Genomic DNA, 16,698 nt, shown 5'->3' on the forward strand with positions numbered 1-16,698 from the left:
AGGAGGATGTAGGTTGCAGTAGGTACTGGGAGATGAAGAAGCTTGCACAGGATAGAGTAGCATGGAGAGCTGCATCAAACCAGTCTCAGGACTGAAGACCACAACAACAACAGGTACTGTGCATCCTCAGTCGTGTGGAAAACCACACACACGCAAACTATCACTCACACTGTTTGTTTGTGTAATATCACAAAAATACATACATATTTACTGCACTTGAGAATGAGAATAAATTCTCAAAACAAGTTTTGCTCAGCATGAAAAAAATACGTAACTGGCACTGTGTTCAAACTAAAAACATTTGAGCAACGCAAAGCCAAATGATGGTGTCAGCTGGCACTACAAGTGACCAAGTGCCAAAACACGCTAAATATGGTTCGACAAAGATGTCAACACTGATCACAACAATCACGAAACTGCATTAGTGCAGTAGAGACAGTTTGGAAATGGTTGTGATTGGTCATGATATCTTCATTTGAGCAAACCTAGTTATTCCCATCAGGCACCATGCCAAGTTGAGCTTGGCAGGGAGGTACGACATGAATTGTTCTAACTGGTATGGCATGAATTGTTCTAACTTTTACATGTTTCTACATCTCCATCTACATGGATACCCCGCAAATCACATTTAAGTGCCTGGCAGGGGCTCATCGAACCACCTTCACAATTCTCTGTTATTCCAATCTCGTATAGCGCACGGAAAGAATGAACACCTATATCTTTCCGTACGAACTCTGATTTCTCTTATTTTATCGTGGTGATCGTTCCTCCCTATGTAGGTTGGTGTCAACAAAATATTTTCGCATTCAGAGAAGAAAGTTGGTGATTGGAATTTTGAAAGAAGATTCCGTCGCAACGAAAAATGCCTTTCTTTTAAGAATGTCCATCCCAAATCGTGTATCATTTCTGTGACACTCTCTCCCACATTTCGCGATAATACAAAATGTGCTGCCTTTCTTCGAACTTTTTCTATGTGCTCCGTCAGTTCGATCTGGTAAGGATCCCACACCGCGTGCAGCAGTATTGTAAAAGAGGACTGACACGCGTAGTATAGGCAGTCTCCTTAGTAGGCCTGTTAAATTTTCTGTGTGTCCTGCCAATAAAACGCAGTCTTTGGTTAGCCTTCCCCACAAAATTTCCTGTGTGTTCCTTCCAATTTAAGTTGTTCGTAATTGTAATATCTAGGTATTTAGTTGAATTTACGGCTTTTAGATTAGACTGATTTATCGTGTAACCGAAGTTTAACGAGTTCCTTTTAGCACTCATGTGGATGGCCTCACACTTTTCATTATTCAGGGTCAACTGCCACTTTTCGCATCATCCAGATATCTTTTCTAAATCGTTTTGCAGTTTGTTTTGATCGTCTGATGACTTTATTAGTTGATAAACGACAGCGTCATCTGCAAACAACCGAAGATAGCTGCTCAGATTGTCTCCCAAATTGTTTATATAGATAAGGAACAGCAAAGGGCTTATAACACTACATTGTGGAACGCCAGAAATCACTTCTGTTTTACTCGATGACTTTCCATCAATTACTACGAACTGTGACTTCTCTGACAGGAAATCACAAATCCAGTCACATAACTGAGACAATATTCCATAAGCAAGCAATTTCGCTATGAGCTGCTTGTGTGGTACAGTGTCAAAAGCCTTCTGGAAATCCAGAAATATGGAATCGATCTGAAATCCCTTGTCAATAGCACTCAACACTTCATGTGAATAAAGAGCTAGTTATGTTTCACAGAAACGATGTTTTCTAAGCCCATGTTGACTGTGTGTCAATAGACAGTTTTCTTCGAGGTAATTCATAATGATCGAACATTATATATGTCGTAAAATACTGCTACATATCAACGTTAACGAAATGAGCCTGTAATTTAGTGGATTACTCCTACTGCCTTTCTTGACTATTGGTGTGACCTGTGCAACTTTCCAGTCTTTGGGTGCGAATCTTTCATCGAGCGAATGGTTGTATATGATTGTTAAGTATGGAGCTAATGCATCTTCATACTCTGAAAGGAACCTAATTGGTATACAGTCTGGACCAGAAGACTTGCTTTTGTTAAGTGATTTAAGTTGCTTCACTACTCCGAGGATATTTACTTCTATGTTACTCATGCTGGCAGCTGTTCTTGATTCGAATTCTGGAATATTTACTTCATCTTCTTTTGTGAAGGCATTTCGGAAGACTGTGTTTAGTAATTCAGCTTTGGCAGCACTGTCTTCGGTAGTATATCTCCATTACTATCACGCAGAGAAGGCATTGATTTACCGGTTCAAATCCACTGAGTAGAGTACTCTGGTGTCATGAAACTTAACCATGTAATATTTGTAAACACTACTAGAAGGCCAACATCATGCCAGTGTAATTTTTTTCTTCAAGAACATTTTTAGTAATGTGTAAATTATGGGAAAATCATAAATATGTTGACACAAAATTAGGTGCAAATTAGCGTTGTGGACATAGGGAATTTGACGGGAGTGATAAAAAATGTCATAAACAGCAGGGAAATGTTAATTCCGGCAATGTAAAAGTGGGGTTGTGCTGTACATTCATAGCACCACTTGCTGTACTGAAGGAGGAGATGATGTAATGATGTATACATAGATCCGAAAATGGCAACAGAGGACTGCTGAAATTGGTCATTTGTGAGGGGTCATCAAAAGGAAATGAGCCGCAGGCATAATTACAGAAAGCAGTATCTATATGTTAGAAGTATTGACCCTGGCTGGCTGTTGGAGATATTTGTCCCACTGTGACAAAAGGTGGTGAATGGCTGTCTCATAAAATTCCTGGGACTGCGATGTTAGCTAGTTCCACACGTACAGCTGGACGTTGTCATCCGAGGTGAATCGTTTGCTCCTCAGAGCCTTTTTAAGGGGGTCAAGATGGCCCCCTTCTGAGTCACTTCCTACGGCACGGGAAAACAGTGAATGCCCAACATTACTCGCAAACCTTGACCACCCTTCAACAAGTGATCAAAATGAGCAGGCAATCAAAGCTTCATATGGCCAACACAGTCGTGGCACTCCTGCAGAAATTCAAATGGGAGGTTCTCGGCCAATGATACAGTTCGGACCTCTTTCCCTGTGACTACGCCACTTTTGGTCTCCTTAAAAAGACTCTGAGAGGCAAACGATTCACCTCAGGTGACAATGTCCAGCTGTACGTGCGGAACTGGTTAACATCGCACCCCTGGGACTTTTATGAGACAGCCATTCACCACCTTGTGTCACAGTGGGACAAGTGTCTCAACAGCTCAACAGCCAGGGTCAATACTTCTAGCATACAGGCACTGGTTTCTGTAATTAAACCTCTGGCTCGTTTCTTTTTGAATGCCCCTTATATATGAATAAATTATTTTAGCAATCTTGGCAGTTAACTTATTCAGTGTTCGTACTTTACAGGGATATGTGTTTTACTTAGTTCCATATCATCAATTTTGATTTGTAGGTGGATGACAGATTTGCCATTCGAGTCTGCAGGACCCCACATATTGCTCTCCTAATGCTGAGCAGGTGTAGTTCACCTTTCTTTAGTGCAGTATCAGTAATGCAGTTGCTTTGGTACCATTGGACCACAGAAGTTTTGGCTGAGTTCATTTCAGGTGACGTCTTTCATTCTGTCCTGATAGTTGTTTCCTTGGGGCCGCCCACCCACCAGTGTACTGTGTCCATTTCTAGTGCTTCTTTAACAATGTCTGTTAATATTCTGGGTTTCTGATTTGTAAATAACTTCTAGACTTCTTAGTCCTTTTGTGAGTTTCATGAAAAATATGAAATGATTGGGCATAATCTGGACCTAGATTTTCCTTTCCATAGATAGACTGAAACCTCAACTCCCCTTTCATCTAGTTAATTTTCTGTGAAGTGAATGATGTCTTTAGTCATCAGAAGCAAGAGGGCAGTGATTTGGTAATTGCAGCTTGATAATCATGGTTATTGTGCTCGGTAGATTAATTTAAAAGCCCTTGTGATCTTAGAGTATTAGTTATTCATGTGGACAAAACAGATTGAAGCTAGCGCGACTAATAAAACAGGTTAAACAGTAGAGAGGAACTGTTAGAAGGAAAGAAAGTCTAATGTGATGTGGAAGCACTATGAAATTCTGTGTAGTAGTCATTGCTGATCTGTCTTTACATCATAAATTTATGGAAAGTTTTGTATTTGGACCTCTGTCATGCTTCCTGTATAATTTCTTATCCATATTTTTTAACATTTATCCCTAGCTGTTATTTGAAGTTATGGAGGCATGGTTAGATGCTTGTTGATCTTTGTGAGACAGTGTACTATTTTTCTCTGAGTCTGTGTGTTTGTGTCATTGTTTAATAGACTCCCAAGTATGTTTTTACCTTTATTTGGTCCTCACCATTGTTTGTTCATAATAATGCCGGGGAAAGGTGGAAATTTTTTTATTAATATTTGAAAGTGTTGGCTATTTAAAATTTGTCGCAGATACTTGACCACAAGTTTCACGAGCAATTGCATTAACCATTAGGCTGTCGGTGCATACCTCCAGGTCCGATTACAACTTTCATTGTAACTGATGTTTCCACTTATGATTTCCTCCCCAGTGTCACTCCCCGCAGTAACTAGTCTGTATGTGAACTGATGACAAATCATTTTTGACCACAAAACCATTTTTTTTAGAGCATCTTGAGGGAAAATTCAGTGAAGTAACATCAGTTAGCAAAACTGGAAGTACTGGCATTTCTATGCTGCGAGAAAACTGATAACATTCCTGTTGCCATCACCTTTCACAAGTGCCTCAACATGGTGTAACTTATCACTGTGATCTTATCGTGCAGACTGATGAAAAATGATGTGCAAACCTGGAACAAAGGGGTGTCGATTCTGTCTACGTGGGGCGAAAAATGAGTGGGTACTGGAGCTTTTATTTGGGGTTTTAGAGGGACACATTAAGTGGAAAGGTGAAACTAATGGTTTACCATTGCAGTTAAAAGCTGTATAATTGTCCAGGGTGTGAAATACTTGCATTTTTGGCAAATTTCTTGTAGCTGCATGAATGATCCCAACTGTTGAGTCTGTGCATTTATGCTGCATGAGAACACTCCACGAGGCCAACCGCCAATCTGTATGAAGTGTGGAGACCAGTGTTGTCATTGGTCTTCGAATTGCTCTATTTAAAGAAAGAAAGATACAGTACAGCACTGCTTTTACGTTCCCAGACTTAACGTTTTCCCGCAGTTTGGCATTTTTTTATCGTACCCGTCAAATTTCCTATGTCCACTATGTTAGTCTGAACCCGAATTTGCATCAACATATTTATAATTTTCCTGCTATTTCAGCACTACGAAAAAATATTCGTTGAGAAAAAACTATGCTGGCATGTTGTCCACCTAGTAGTGTTTAAAATATTACATGGCTTAGTTTCTTGACTCCAGGGCACTCTACTCAACGGATTTGAACCGGTAAACGTGTAAAAGTTAGAACAATTTGTGCTGTATCTCCCGCTGCTGCCAAGCGCTACTTGGTGTGATGGCTGATGGGAGTAACTAGGTTCATTCGAATAAAGATATCATGACCATTCACAATCATTTCCAAACGCTCTACTGCACAAATGCAGTTTGGTGATTGTTGTGATCGTTGTGACACCTTTGTCAAACCATATTTAGTGTGTTTCGGTGTTTGGCATCTTGTAGCGCTAGGTGACACTGTCATTCACTTTGCGTTGGTCAAATGTTTTTAATTTACACACAGTGCTGGTTACGTAATTTTTTCATGCTGAACAAAATGTGTTTCAAGAATTCATTCTTGTTGTCAAGTGCAGTATTTTCATATTATTTTTTGTGATATTACACATATAGTGTGTGTGTGTGTTTTAAAAATACATAAAAACTGCAGTATTTCATTATTTAAATAATGAATGACAGCTGCAGGCTTTCCAAAACCATCAATTATGACGTTTGAAATGAAGTCAGATGTTTCTACTTCCCAGACAGTTATCAATTCCAGTTGCATCAGTGGTTTTCATTAGACGATAAACTTTTATTACATAATAAAAAGTCTCTTGACAAGTCTTTTGATGCCTGTTATGTAGGTATATCATACACAAAGTGCGAAAATGCAAGGGGTAATCCTATATGTAACTTTTACAGTTTAAAACGTTATTTCTCGCATTTTACACAATTTTTTTGAAGTCCCTTGAAAAAGGTAAAAGCGGAGTTTCACTGTATATAGGTACAAGAATGCAAAACCTTGGACGGTCTTTGGTGTTTAAAAACAAAGAAAAATTTGAATTCCAGTTCAAATGACAACACACTTTGTAAACACAGTGACTAAGGCCTCTTCTATAGCAAGGATGAAGACATCCATATCTTCCACAATTTCTGAATACATCTGTTCATGAGGGGCATGGGAACCGCTCCCTGTCTGCTCTGCTACACCCTCATTTGGGCTCTCAGCTCCCCACTTTTGACTAGGAAGAGTCCTATACAACTGGGACCCTCCTTCAGAGGGTTGTTTGTGTTTTGGCCTTACTGGTAGGCCATAGCTTTCCAGTCCAGCATTAGCTGGCCATCGACGAAGGCACAAGCTGTGGACCACAGAATGGCTCACTCATCCTCCCTTCCAGGTACACAGCGTGCAGCAAGACGGAAATCTCCACAAGGAGAACATAGTTAAAAAGAAGAAAGAATACAAGAAAAAGACAGAGGTGTAGTTGTATAAATGTAACATATTGTGCATACATAGGAAAAGAAAGCCACTACTGTACAACTACACTATAGATGAGATACTTCTGGAAACAATATGACCATAAATATGTAGTATTAACTACCCAGAGCGATAAGTCGAATGACCACATGAAACAAATGATAGGAAAAGCAGATGCCAAACTGAGACTCATAGGAACAATCTTAAGGAAATGTAACACATACGCAAAAGGAGTAGCTTGTAACGTGCTTTTTTGATTGATTTTGTAGTATTGTTCATCAATGTGGGACCCTTACTAGATAGGACTGATAGGAGAGGGGGGGGGGGGGGGGGGAGAGAGAGAGAGAGAGAGAGAGAGAGAGAGAGAGAGAGAGAGAGAGCGCTCTCTCTCTCCCTCTCTCCCCCCCCCCCCCCCTATGAGTCGATCGATCGATCCAACAGAGTGGCATGTTTCATCAAGGGATAATTTGGTCAATGCGAGATGCTAAGCAAACTGCATAGGCAGTCATTACAAGAGAGGCAGTGTGCGTCACTGAGAGGTTTACTATTGAAATTTCGAGAGCACTTTCCAGGAAGAGTTGGACAACATATTGTGTCCTCCCACATATATCTCACGGAATGTCCATGAAGAGAAAATTTGAGAAATTAGAGCCAATACAGAGGCTTATCGACAATCGACAATCGTTCTTCCCACACGCCATTCAGGAATGGGATGGGGTAGGAGGGGATCATTTAGTGGTACCAGAAGCACCCTACATCACACACCAATAAGTAGCTTGCAGAGTCCGATGTAGATGTAGATCCACTGGCCCAGCTACAATGGACCCCATGCATTTTTAATTACGCATAAACATTGTTCCCATTCGAAAGGTGGTGCCAAGCAGAGGCTGAAATATGACCCATCTTCTCACCTTCTTCCACCACCCCTAGGTACACGTATGGCGTTCAGCCAGTGGAACTTCAATGGTTACTTTCACCATTTAGAGGAATTTGGACAACTGCTTGTATTTTATCCAGTGATATGTATTGCTCTACAGGAAACGGTTTCCTGGAACATATATCCCCCCCCATAATCCCAGAATGCAAGTATTTAAAACAGTGCATGATTATATAACTTTTCATTGCAATGATAAACAATAATCACCATGCCTTTCCATAAAATAGTTTGTCCTGAATAAGCACCAGTTGGTGACTGTACTTTCATATATCTGCCAACATTTTGTGTAAATTATTACCTCTCAATACAGTTTATGAAGCTATGGCTGTTCACATGCAGACAGCTATGGGTTTTACTGTAATGTCCATCTCCCTCCATATAGGGATCTGAAAAACTAGGAGTTAGTTAACATGACCCATCAGCTACCCCATCTTTCCTCCTCCTGTGAGATTCCCCCGTGTGAGGCACCAATGCAATTTAATGGAATATGTATTCACAGACTTATAGAATAGTGGCATTCCCATTCATTTTAGTATGGCAGATGGAACATGTTCAGTCATCAATATGTCAGTCTTTAGCTCCAGCCTTCTCCCCTCAATTCAGTTTTTCGGGAAACTGTGAATGACTTCTATACCTTGACCAATAACGCCTTTGACAGCTCATGTGCTTTCATTTTTTTAGAATGATTATAGTTTTGTCTGTAGATGTAAAATTACTCAGGAGTAAGGGTTTGTGTCAAAGGAATGACCAACCAAGAAATGTAAGTTGTAGTCTTTGGCAAATAAATCCCTGTTATTCTCAAGGCATGCAGTCTGTACCTTGATAATGGCAGGGGATAAGCCCTTCAAATATCAGCCATCTTTTATAATTTTTTGTGGTTGCATTCTCTGGAATTAATCCATATGGTGTGGAAAGCTGAACTTTGACAGTATTCATTGTTGTTTCATGGTACAACCCAATATCTTGAACCCTACCAAATAATGTAAAATAGCATTGTTTATGTTTTTGTTAGAGTGCTGGGTATTTAGTGTCAAATAGAAGGTACTAGATAACTGTTAGTATTACTTTACGTTTGGAATTCTTTTACATGATCTGAGAACATAATTCTCTTCCACAAGCGAAATAAACTGTGAATCTCAATGTTTTCTCTTACTCACTCTTTGCCTGCTGTATGAGGAGAAATATGTTTGTGACATTGAAACCCACATTCTTCAGTTTTTTTTTAATTAAATATACATGTAGAACTTTTGTGTTTGTTATGGTATGCCACACCTACATTCCTTACACTTAATTGTTTAGCTGTGGACAGCAGCAGATGATTACGTATGGGAAGAGCACGTGGAGATTGACTTGGACGACAGAGTGTGGTCTATCGCGGCCTGCACAGATAGCCCTGCATGTGCAGTGGGTACAGCTGGCCACCATGAAGTGCCACCCCTGCACATCATCGACCTAGAAAGGTGTGTTTCTTTGAACAGGTATCTCCGTTGCATTAAATTCAATCACGTTTTTTCCAAGTTCTTTTCAGCAGCAGCCAAGCGCTGGTAAAATGTTCCGGATGTCAGTACTAGTTATTGAAGAATGTTAATAATTCCCCTGTATGGTCAAGTAAGTGAGAATTGATTATATATGACATTAAAGAATCTTTTGAACATGAGAGGTGAGTTCATGGACACCAAAATTTGTGACTGTGGGTGCTTATATATCTGAGTGACAGTTATAATGTCATCGCATTGCATTATTATTATTATTTTCCCAGTTCCAGGGGTTAACTGAGAAATCTCTACTTACAAAAAAAGAAAAAGAAAAAAAGCCATCCATATTTCAGAACATTAAAGCATCTATATTTCAGAACATTAAAGCAATAATTTTCCACTGTTGATCAAAATTATGATATTAAAATCAATTGTTGCAATGTATGTTGTATAGTGGTATCTCCAACAGATATTGGTGTTCTCTCTGTTTAACACCTTTTTAATTTCAAGAATTTTTTTTTTTTTTTTTGCCATCTGAGGTAGCACTCCATAAAGTCCTCTCTTGTGCCACTCTCTTTATATCAAAATAGCACCTGCACCCACTGCCCTCAATTATTTTTTGGATGTATTCCAAACTCTGTCTTCCCCTTCAGATTTTGCCCTCTACAACTCCGTCTTGTGCCATGGAAGTTATTCCCTGATGTCTTAACACAGTGTATCATTTGCCCTCTTCTTTAGTGTTTCCATACATTCCTTTCTTTGCCAGTTCTACTAAAAACCTCAGTCTCTTATCAATCTGCCCAATTTTCAGCATCCTTCTGTAACACATCTCAAGCTCTTCAGTTATCTTATTTTCACGAGTTGTATGATTCACTACCATACAATGCTGTACTCCAAACATACATTTTCAGAAGTTTCTTCTTGAAATTAAACCCAATGTTTAACACTATAGCTGCTGCATTTTTCAAAATCCCTACAACTGCCATTTGGACAAAAATGTCTCACCTGTAGTTGATATATTTACGGGTTTTTCTTAGTCTTTCATGGGGGATGTGTTTGTCTGTAACAAATAGTCACTCTGATAGTCTGTTATTTTGTTTATAACTAAAACATTGAATATTTTCATATTTTTTGACCCAGTCAACTTAAATATCCAAATCATAACGAAAATATCTAAATCATAATGAAATCTTGTGTTTTTATAGAAGTACAGCCTTTCTTCTTTTCCAGGCTGCTTTACCTTACCCTTCCTTCTCCCTCCCTGTCCTTATTCCTTTTCTTTGCCCCTTCCTTTCCCTTTCTTGGTGCTCTTATTTATGTCACCTCGGCTATCCTCCTGACTTCATTTTGTCTTGTGGTTTTGGTTTGTGATTTTGGTTTGTTTGCTTTTCCTCCTCCTTTTTGGCTTTTCTTCTTTGATCACCCTTAGGGGTTTGAGCTCAGCCTCTAAATTTGAAATCTGTAATGTGAGCCAGTTGGGGAGAACTGCCTCCCTAGCATCTTTGACGTGGGTCCCTCTCCCCCTCCCCCTTCCTCTCCCTCTCCCTGCTTGTCACAGCCCTTTCGCCTCCTTGCTAGGTAACTAGCTTGATAGCCACTCCATGTGATGGGCTGTTATGTACCCATCTAGCTGAGTCCCCTGACACAACAGGGGCCAGACTTGTCGGTACCTGGGTTGTGAATGCTTAGTGGGTGCTTACCTTTTAAGCATCAGAACTCTCAGCAATGATGATCATGCCAGGCAGCTGTTGCTGTAGCTGGGTGGCACCTATGAGGTGAGCCCCTGATCATAGTGGGCGGCACCAGGGCGGACGTTTGGCACATGAAATGTGTTAATCTCTCTGGCTGCTCTTCCGGTCTAAGGTCTGGCTCCCTCCTTACAAAGACAACTTCTGCTAGCCAGTCGGCCTCCCTCCATGCCTGTGACTGATTAGGAAACATCCCAGTGAATATCGCTCCTCACAAGTCTCTCAATATGACAAGGGTGTAATTTTCCATAGAGACCTTCTCCTCCATTCTGATGATGAACTTAGGCCTATGGCTAATCTGGAATGACATGGCCTTCATTTCGTCAAGCATGTCCAGAGAGACTTTAAGGACAGTAGTGTAGACACAGGCACTTTTATCCTGGCATGTGAAGGGGATACCCTGCCTGATAAGGTTGAGGTAATGGTATATAAATTCGAAAGCCAAACTATTTATTCCAGCCACATGTCCTCACAATGTGATGCCACTCACATCTGTGGTGACTGTGGCTGCCCTCTTCATTTGGGGAGCCCTTGCACCCCATCGCCTAACTGTGTAAACTGCTCTGGTCTACATTCTCTTCACCAGAGGGTCCAGTGTTTACAAAGAAAAAAAGAATCCAATAAATAAAGATCCTTGACCGTCTCAGCTACTAAGAGGTCCGGAAGAGGTTTGACAGACTTCACCTTGTGAATCTCTCATCTACTTTGCCTCTTCTTTGGCTCCTGCTAGGGACAGGGCTCCCTCTCGCAACACACCTCCTCAGTATTCGCAAGAGAGGAAGCCTGCAACATAGACGAGGGACCCATGCTACGAGGGCCCGAAAGCTGTTCGTTCTCTGTCCAATCTGGACATTGCTTCCACCTATTCCCTTACTGACAACACTCCTCCCTCCCTCCGGGGGGGGGGGGGGGGGGAGGGAGGAGAAGCAGCACAAGTTCAAGGACGAGGCTTCCCCGGCATCTCGGGGGGCTTTCCCCCTCCTCCTCACTTTGAATCAGACCCAGTTCCCAGTTTTTGTGAATGCACCCCATCCTCATCGCTGACGACCACCGCCAGAGTGACATAACCTCCCTTAAGCTTCTTTATGACTAATCTGGAACGTCGCCATACGATAATCCAGTGGAATTGCAACAGATATTACTGTCATCTACCGGAAGTACAACAACTTGTTTCCTCTTATTTTGTGTTCTGTCTTGGTCTTCAAGTAACTCACTTCTATGATGACCACTCTCCAATGTTTCATGGTTATCAGGTGTTCTTTCAAAACTGTGCTGGCCCTGAGACAGCATCTAGTGGGGTTGGCACTTCAGTTCAAACCCCAGATCCCCTTTCGTGCCAACCTGGAAGCAGCATCTACATCTACCTACATCTACATTTATACTCCGCAAGCCACCCAACGGTGTGTGGTGGAGGGCACTTTACGTGCCACTGTCATTACCTCCCTTTCCTGTTCCACCCGTATGGTTCGCAGGAAGATCAACTGCCGGAAAGCCTCCGTGCGTGCTTGAATCTCTCTAATTTTATATTCATGATCTCCTCAGGAGGTATAAGTAGGGGGAAGCAATATATTCGATACCTCATCCAGAAGCGCAACCTCTCGAAACCTGGACAGCAAGCTACACCTCAATGCAGAGTGCCTCTCTTGCAGAGTCTGCCACTTGAGTTTGCTGAACATCTCCGTAACGCTATCACGCTTACCAAATAACCCTGTGACGAAACGCGCCGCTCTTCTTTGGATCTTCTCTATCTCCTCTGTCAACCCGACCTGGTATGGATCCCACACTGATGAGCAATACTCAAGTATAGGTCGAACGAGCGTTTTTGTAAGCCACCTCCTTTGTTGATGGACTACATTTCCTAAGGACTCTTCCAATGAATCTCAACCTGACATCCACCTTACCAACAATTAATTTTATATGATCATTCCACTTCAAATCATTCCGCACGCATACTCCCAGATATTTTACAGAAGTAACTGCTACCAGTGTTCGTTCTGCTCTCATATAATCGTACAATAAAGGATCCTTCTTTCTATGTATTAGCAGTACATTACATTTGTCTATGTTAAGGGTCAGTTGCCACTCCCTGCACAGAGTGCCTATCAGCTGCAGATCTTCCTGCATTTCGCTGCAATTTTCTAATGCTGCAACTTCTCTGTATACTACAGCATCATCCGCGAAAAGCCACATGGAACTTCCGACACTATCTTCTAGGTCATTTATATATATTGTGAAAAGCAATGGTCCCATAACACTCCCCTGTGGCACGCCAGAGGTTACTTTAACGTCTGTAGACGTCTCTCCATTGAGAACAACATGCTGTGTTCTGTTTGCTAAAAACTCTTCAATTCAGCCACACAGCTGGTCTGATATTCCGTAGGCTCTTACTTTGTTTATCAGGTGACAGTGTGGAACTGTATCGAATACATTTCGGAAGTCAAGGAAAATGGCATCTACCTGGGAGCCTGTATCTAATATTTTCTGGGTCTCATGAACAAATAAAGCGAGTTGGGTCTCACACGATCACTGTTTCCGAAATCCATGTTGATTCCTACAGAGTAGATTCTGGGTTTCCAGAAATGACATGATACGTGAGCAAAAAACACGATCTAAAATTCTACAACAGATCGATGTCAGAGATATAAATCTATAGTTTTGCGCATCTGCTCGACGACCCTTCTTGCAAGACTGGGACTACCTGTTCTCTTTTCCAATCATTTGGAACCTTCCGTTCCTCTAGAGACTTGCGGTACACGGCTGTTGAAGGGGGGCAAGTTCTTTCATGTACTCTGTGTAGAATCGAATTGGTATCCTGTCAGGTCCAGTGGACTTTCCTCTGTTGAGTGATTTCAGTTGCTTTTCTATTTCTTGACCACTTATTTCGATGTCAGCCATTTTTTCGTTTGTGCGAGGATTTAGAGAAGGAACTGCAGTGTGGTCTTCCTCTGTGAAACAGCTTTGGAAAAAGGTGTTTAGTATTTCAGCTTTACATGTGTCATCCTCTGGGATGATGATGGCATTGAAACAGAGTGTCTGGATATGCTGTTTCGAGCCACTTACTGATTTAATGTAAGACCAGAACTTCCAAGGATTTCTGTCAAGTCAGTAAGTAGAATTTTACTTTCGAATTCACTGAACGCTTCACGCATAGCAGCGGTAAAAAGAGCGAAATGTCACTAGCAATCACCTTTTGCAATGTCTACCTCCCTCCAGGTAGGCTACTTTCTTATGTTGAACTGCCTACCTTAACATAGCAACTCCCGCCCCCCTATTTCCTCCTCCGGCACTTCAATGCACGCCACCCCCTGTGGGGGAAGTGCCATTTTGGTGGGTGGAGGACTTGTCTTGTGGTTTTGGTTTGTTTGCTTTTCCTCCTCATTTTCGTCTTTTCTCCTCCTCGGGGACTTCAATGCACACCACCCCCTGTGGGGAAGTGCCATTTTGGTGGGTGGAGGACTTCTAATTGACGAACTTATTACATACAGACTCTGATTTGTATTTCCTCAGTGGCGGTTTTTGTACCCACTTCAGTGCTGCTCATGCCACCTTTTCTGCTGTCAGTCTCATGATCTCCTCCCCTGCTCTCATGGCTTCACCACATTGGTCACCCCATGATGGTCTTTGTCACAATAACCGCTTCCTGGCAAGTCGATCATTCTCCTGCCACTGCCAGGGCACACAGGTGCCCACGTTGGACATTCCACAGAGTCAGTTGGCCTTTATATATGTTTCCTGTACACCTCGAACTGTTGCTACGATTGCATTGATGTGGTTTTGCAAGACGTCTCTAACACTGTTCTTCGCGTCGTTGGAAGTGGTGTCCCTCTATCAATAGGTCCCCCTTGTCAGTGGTACCGTGGTGAACCAAGGATGTAGCAGTTGCTACTCAGGACCGCCGACAGGCACTGCAAAGATTTAAACATCTCTCACAGACCAACACTCATTGCTTTTAGGCATCTCCGTGCTAACCTTCAATATTTTATTAAGCAGAGTGAAAAGGATCGCTGTGAGTGCTATGTTCCCTCCCTCTTCATCCCAGGTTTGGTCCATCCTCCATAGACTTCTGGGCCACCAGCAACAATTAACTGTCCGGGTCTTGTTGTACAGGGTGTTCTGTGTACTGATCCATTGGTCCTTGCAAAACTTCTCGCGACACACTTTGTGACAGTGTCAGTATCATCTTCCTATCCTGCTACTTTTCTCCAGCGTGTCAGTATCATCTTCCTATCCTGCTACTTTTCTCCAGCAGAGATGACGTGTTGAAGAAACCCTTGTGTGTTTTTTGCAGGCTCTTACCTCTTCACATGACTTGGCTTCAGACCCATTCACGTGACTTGGCGTCAGACCCGGATTTCATCTGCAACCAGATGATCCAACACTTTGATTTTACCCAGAGGCAAAATCTCAGATTCTTCAGCTACATTTGGCTCATGGATGTCTTCCCCTCACAATGGCGATACAGCATAGTTATCCCTATACTGAAGCCTGAGAAGAACACAACATCTCTAGACAGCTACTGACCTAATAGGCTGACCAAAATACTTCTTAAGCTGCTCAAGATGATGGTTAGCTTCTGATTATGTTGGGTACTTGAATCTCAGGGCCATTTGTCCCTGTATCAGTGTGGCTTCCGGAAAGAACGATCTATAACTGACTATTTACTCAGATTGGAAATAGCAATCTGACAGGCTCTTTCTAAATTCCAACCGCTTGTCACATATTAGGCATATGACATGGCTTGGCACCATCATATTTTAGTTACTTTCTAAGACTTGGGCTTTTGCGGCACATTCCTCCCCTGTGCCAATCTCTTCATCTCAGAGCAGCACTTGCAGCATATGTCTTCAATTATTTGCTGGATGTATTCCAATCTCTGTCTTCCTATACAGTTTTTGTCCTCTGCAGCTCCCTCTAGTACCATGGAAGTCATTCCCTGATGTCTCAACAGATGTCCCATCATCCTGTCCCTTCCCCACGACAGTGTTTTCTACATATTCCTTTCCTCTCTGATTCTGCACAGAACCACCTCATTCCTTGCCTTGTCAGCCCATCTAGTTTTCAACATTAACCTGTAGCACCACATCCCAAATGCTTTGATTCTCACCTGTTCTGGTTTTCCCACAGTCCATGTTTCTCTACCATACAATGCTGTGCTTCAGACATACACTATGAGAAATTTCTTCCTCAAAATAAGGCCTATGTTTGATACTAGTAGATTTCTCTCGGCCAAGAATGCCCTTTTTGCTAGTGCTAGTCTGCTTTTTATGTCCTCCTTGCTCCGTCTGTCAGAGGTTATTTTGCTGCCTAGGTAGCAGAATTTCTTAACTTCATTTACTTCATGGCCATCAATCCTGATGTTAAGTTTCTCGCTGTTCTCATTTCTACTACTTCTCATTACCTTTGTCTTTCTTCGATTTACTCTGTCCATATTCTGTACTCGTTAGATTGTTCATTCCTTACAGCATATCACGTAATTCTTCTTCACTTCCACTCAGGATAGCGATGTCATCAGCAAATCGTATCATTGATATCCTTTCACCTTGAATTTTAATTCCGCTCTTGAACCTTTCTTTTATTTCCGTCATTGATTCTTCAATTTACAGTTCGAACAGCAGGGGGGAAAGACTACATCCCAGTCTTACACCCTTTTTAATCCAAGCACTTTATTCTTGGTCGTCCACTCTTATTATTCCCTGTTAGCCCTTCTGCATATTGTACATTAGCCGTCTTTCCCTATAGCTTACCCCTATTTTTCTCAGAATTTTGAGCATTTTGCACGAATTTACATTGGTGAAAGCTTTTTCCAGGCCGACAAATCCAATGAATGTGTCTTGATTTGTCTTTGGTCTTACTTCCATTA

General features: G+C 41.7%; 1 protein-coding gene across 2 annotated transcripts in view; it reads left to right on the forward strand.

The window, feature by feature from the left end:
- The window catches only part of LOC124794975 (F-box/WD repeat-containing protein 4-like), a 100,567-nt gene that overhangs the window by 36,358 nt on the left and 47,511 nt on the right, over positions 1-16,698 (forward strand). For both annotated transcript variants that reach the window (XM_047258707.1, XM_047258708.1), the window contains one exon: positions 8,915-9,075. In XM_047258707.1, the coding sequence (XP_047114663.1) occupies positions 8,915-9,075 (161 nt within the window). The remainder of the gene's footprint in view (positions 1-8,914; positions 9,076-16,698) is intronic.

The sequence above is a fragment of the Schistocerca piceifrons genome, chromosome 4, assembly GCF_021461385.2.
Source record: "Schistocerca piceifrons isolate TAMUIC-IGC-003096 chromosome 4, iqSchPice1.1, whole genome shotgun sequence".
Lineage (NCBI taxonomy): Eukaryota > Metazoa > Arthropoda > Insecta > Orthoptera > Acrididae > Schistocerca > Schistocerca piceifrons.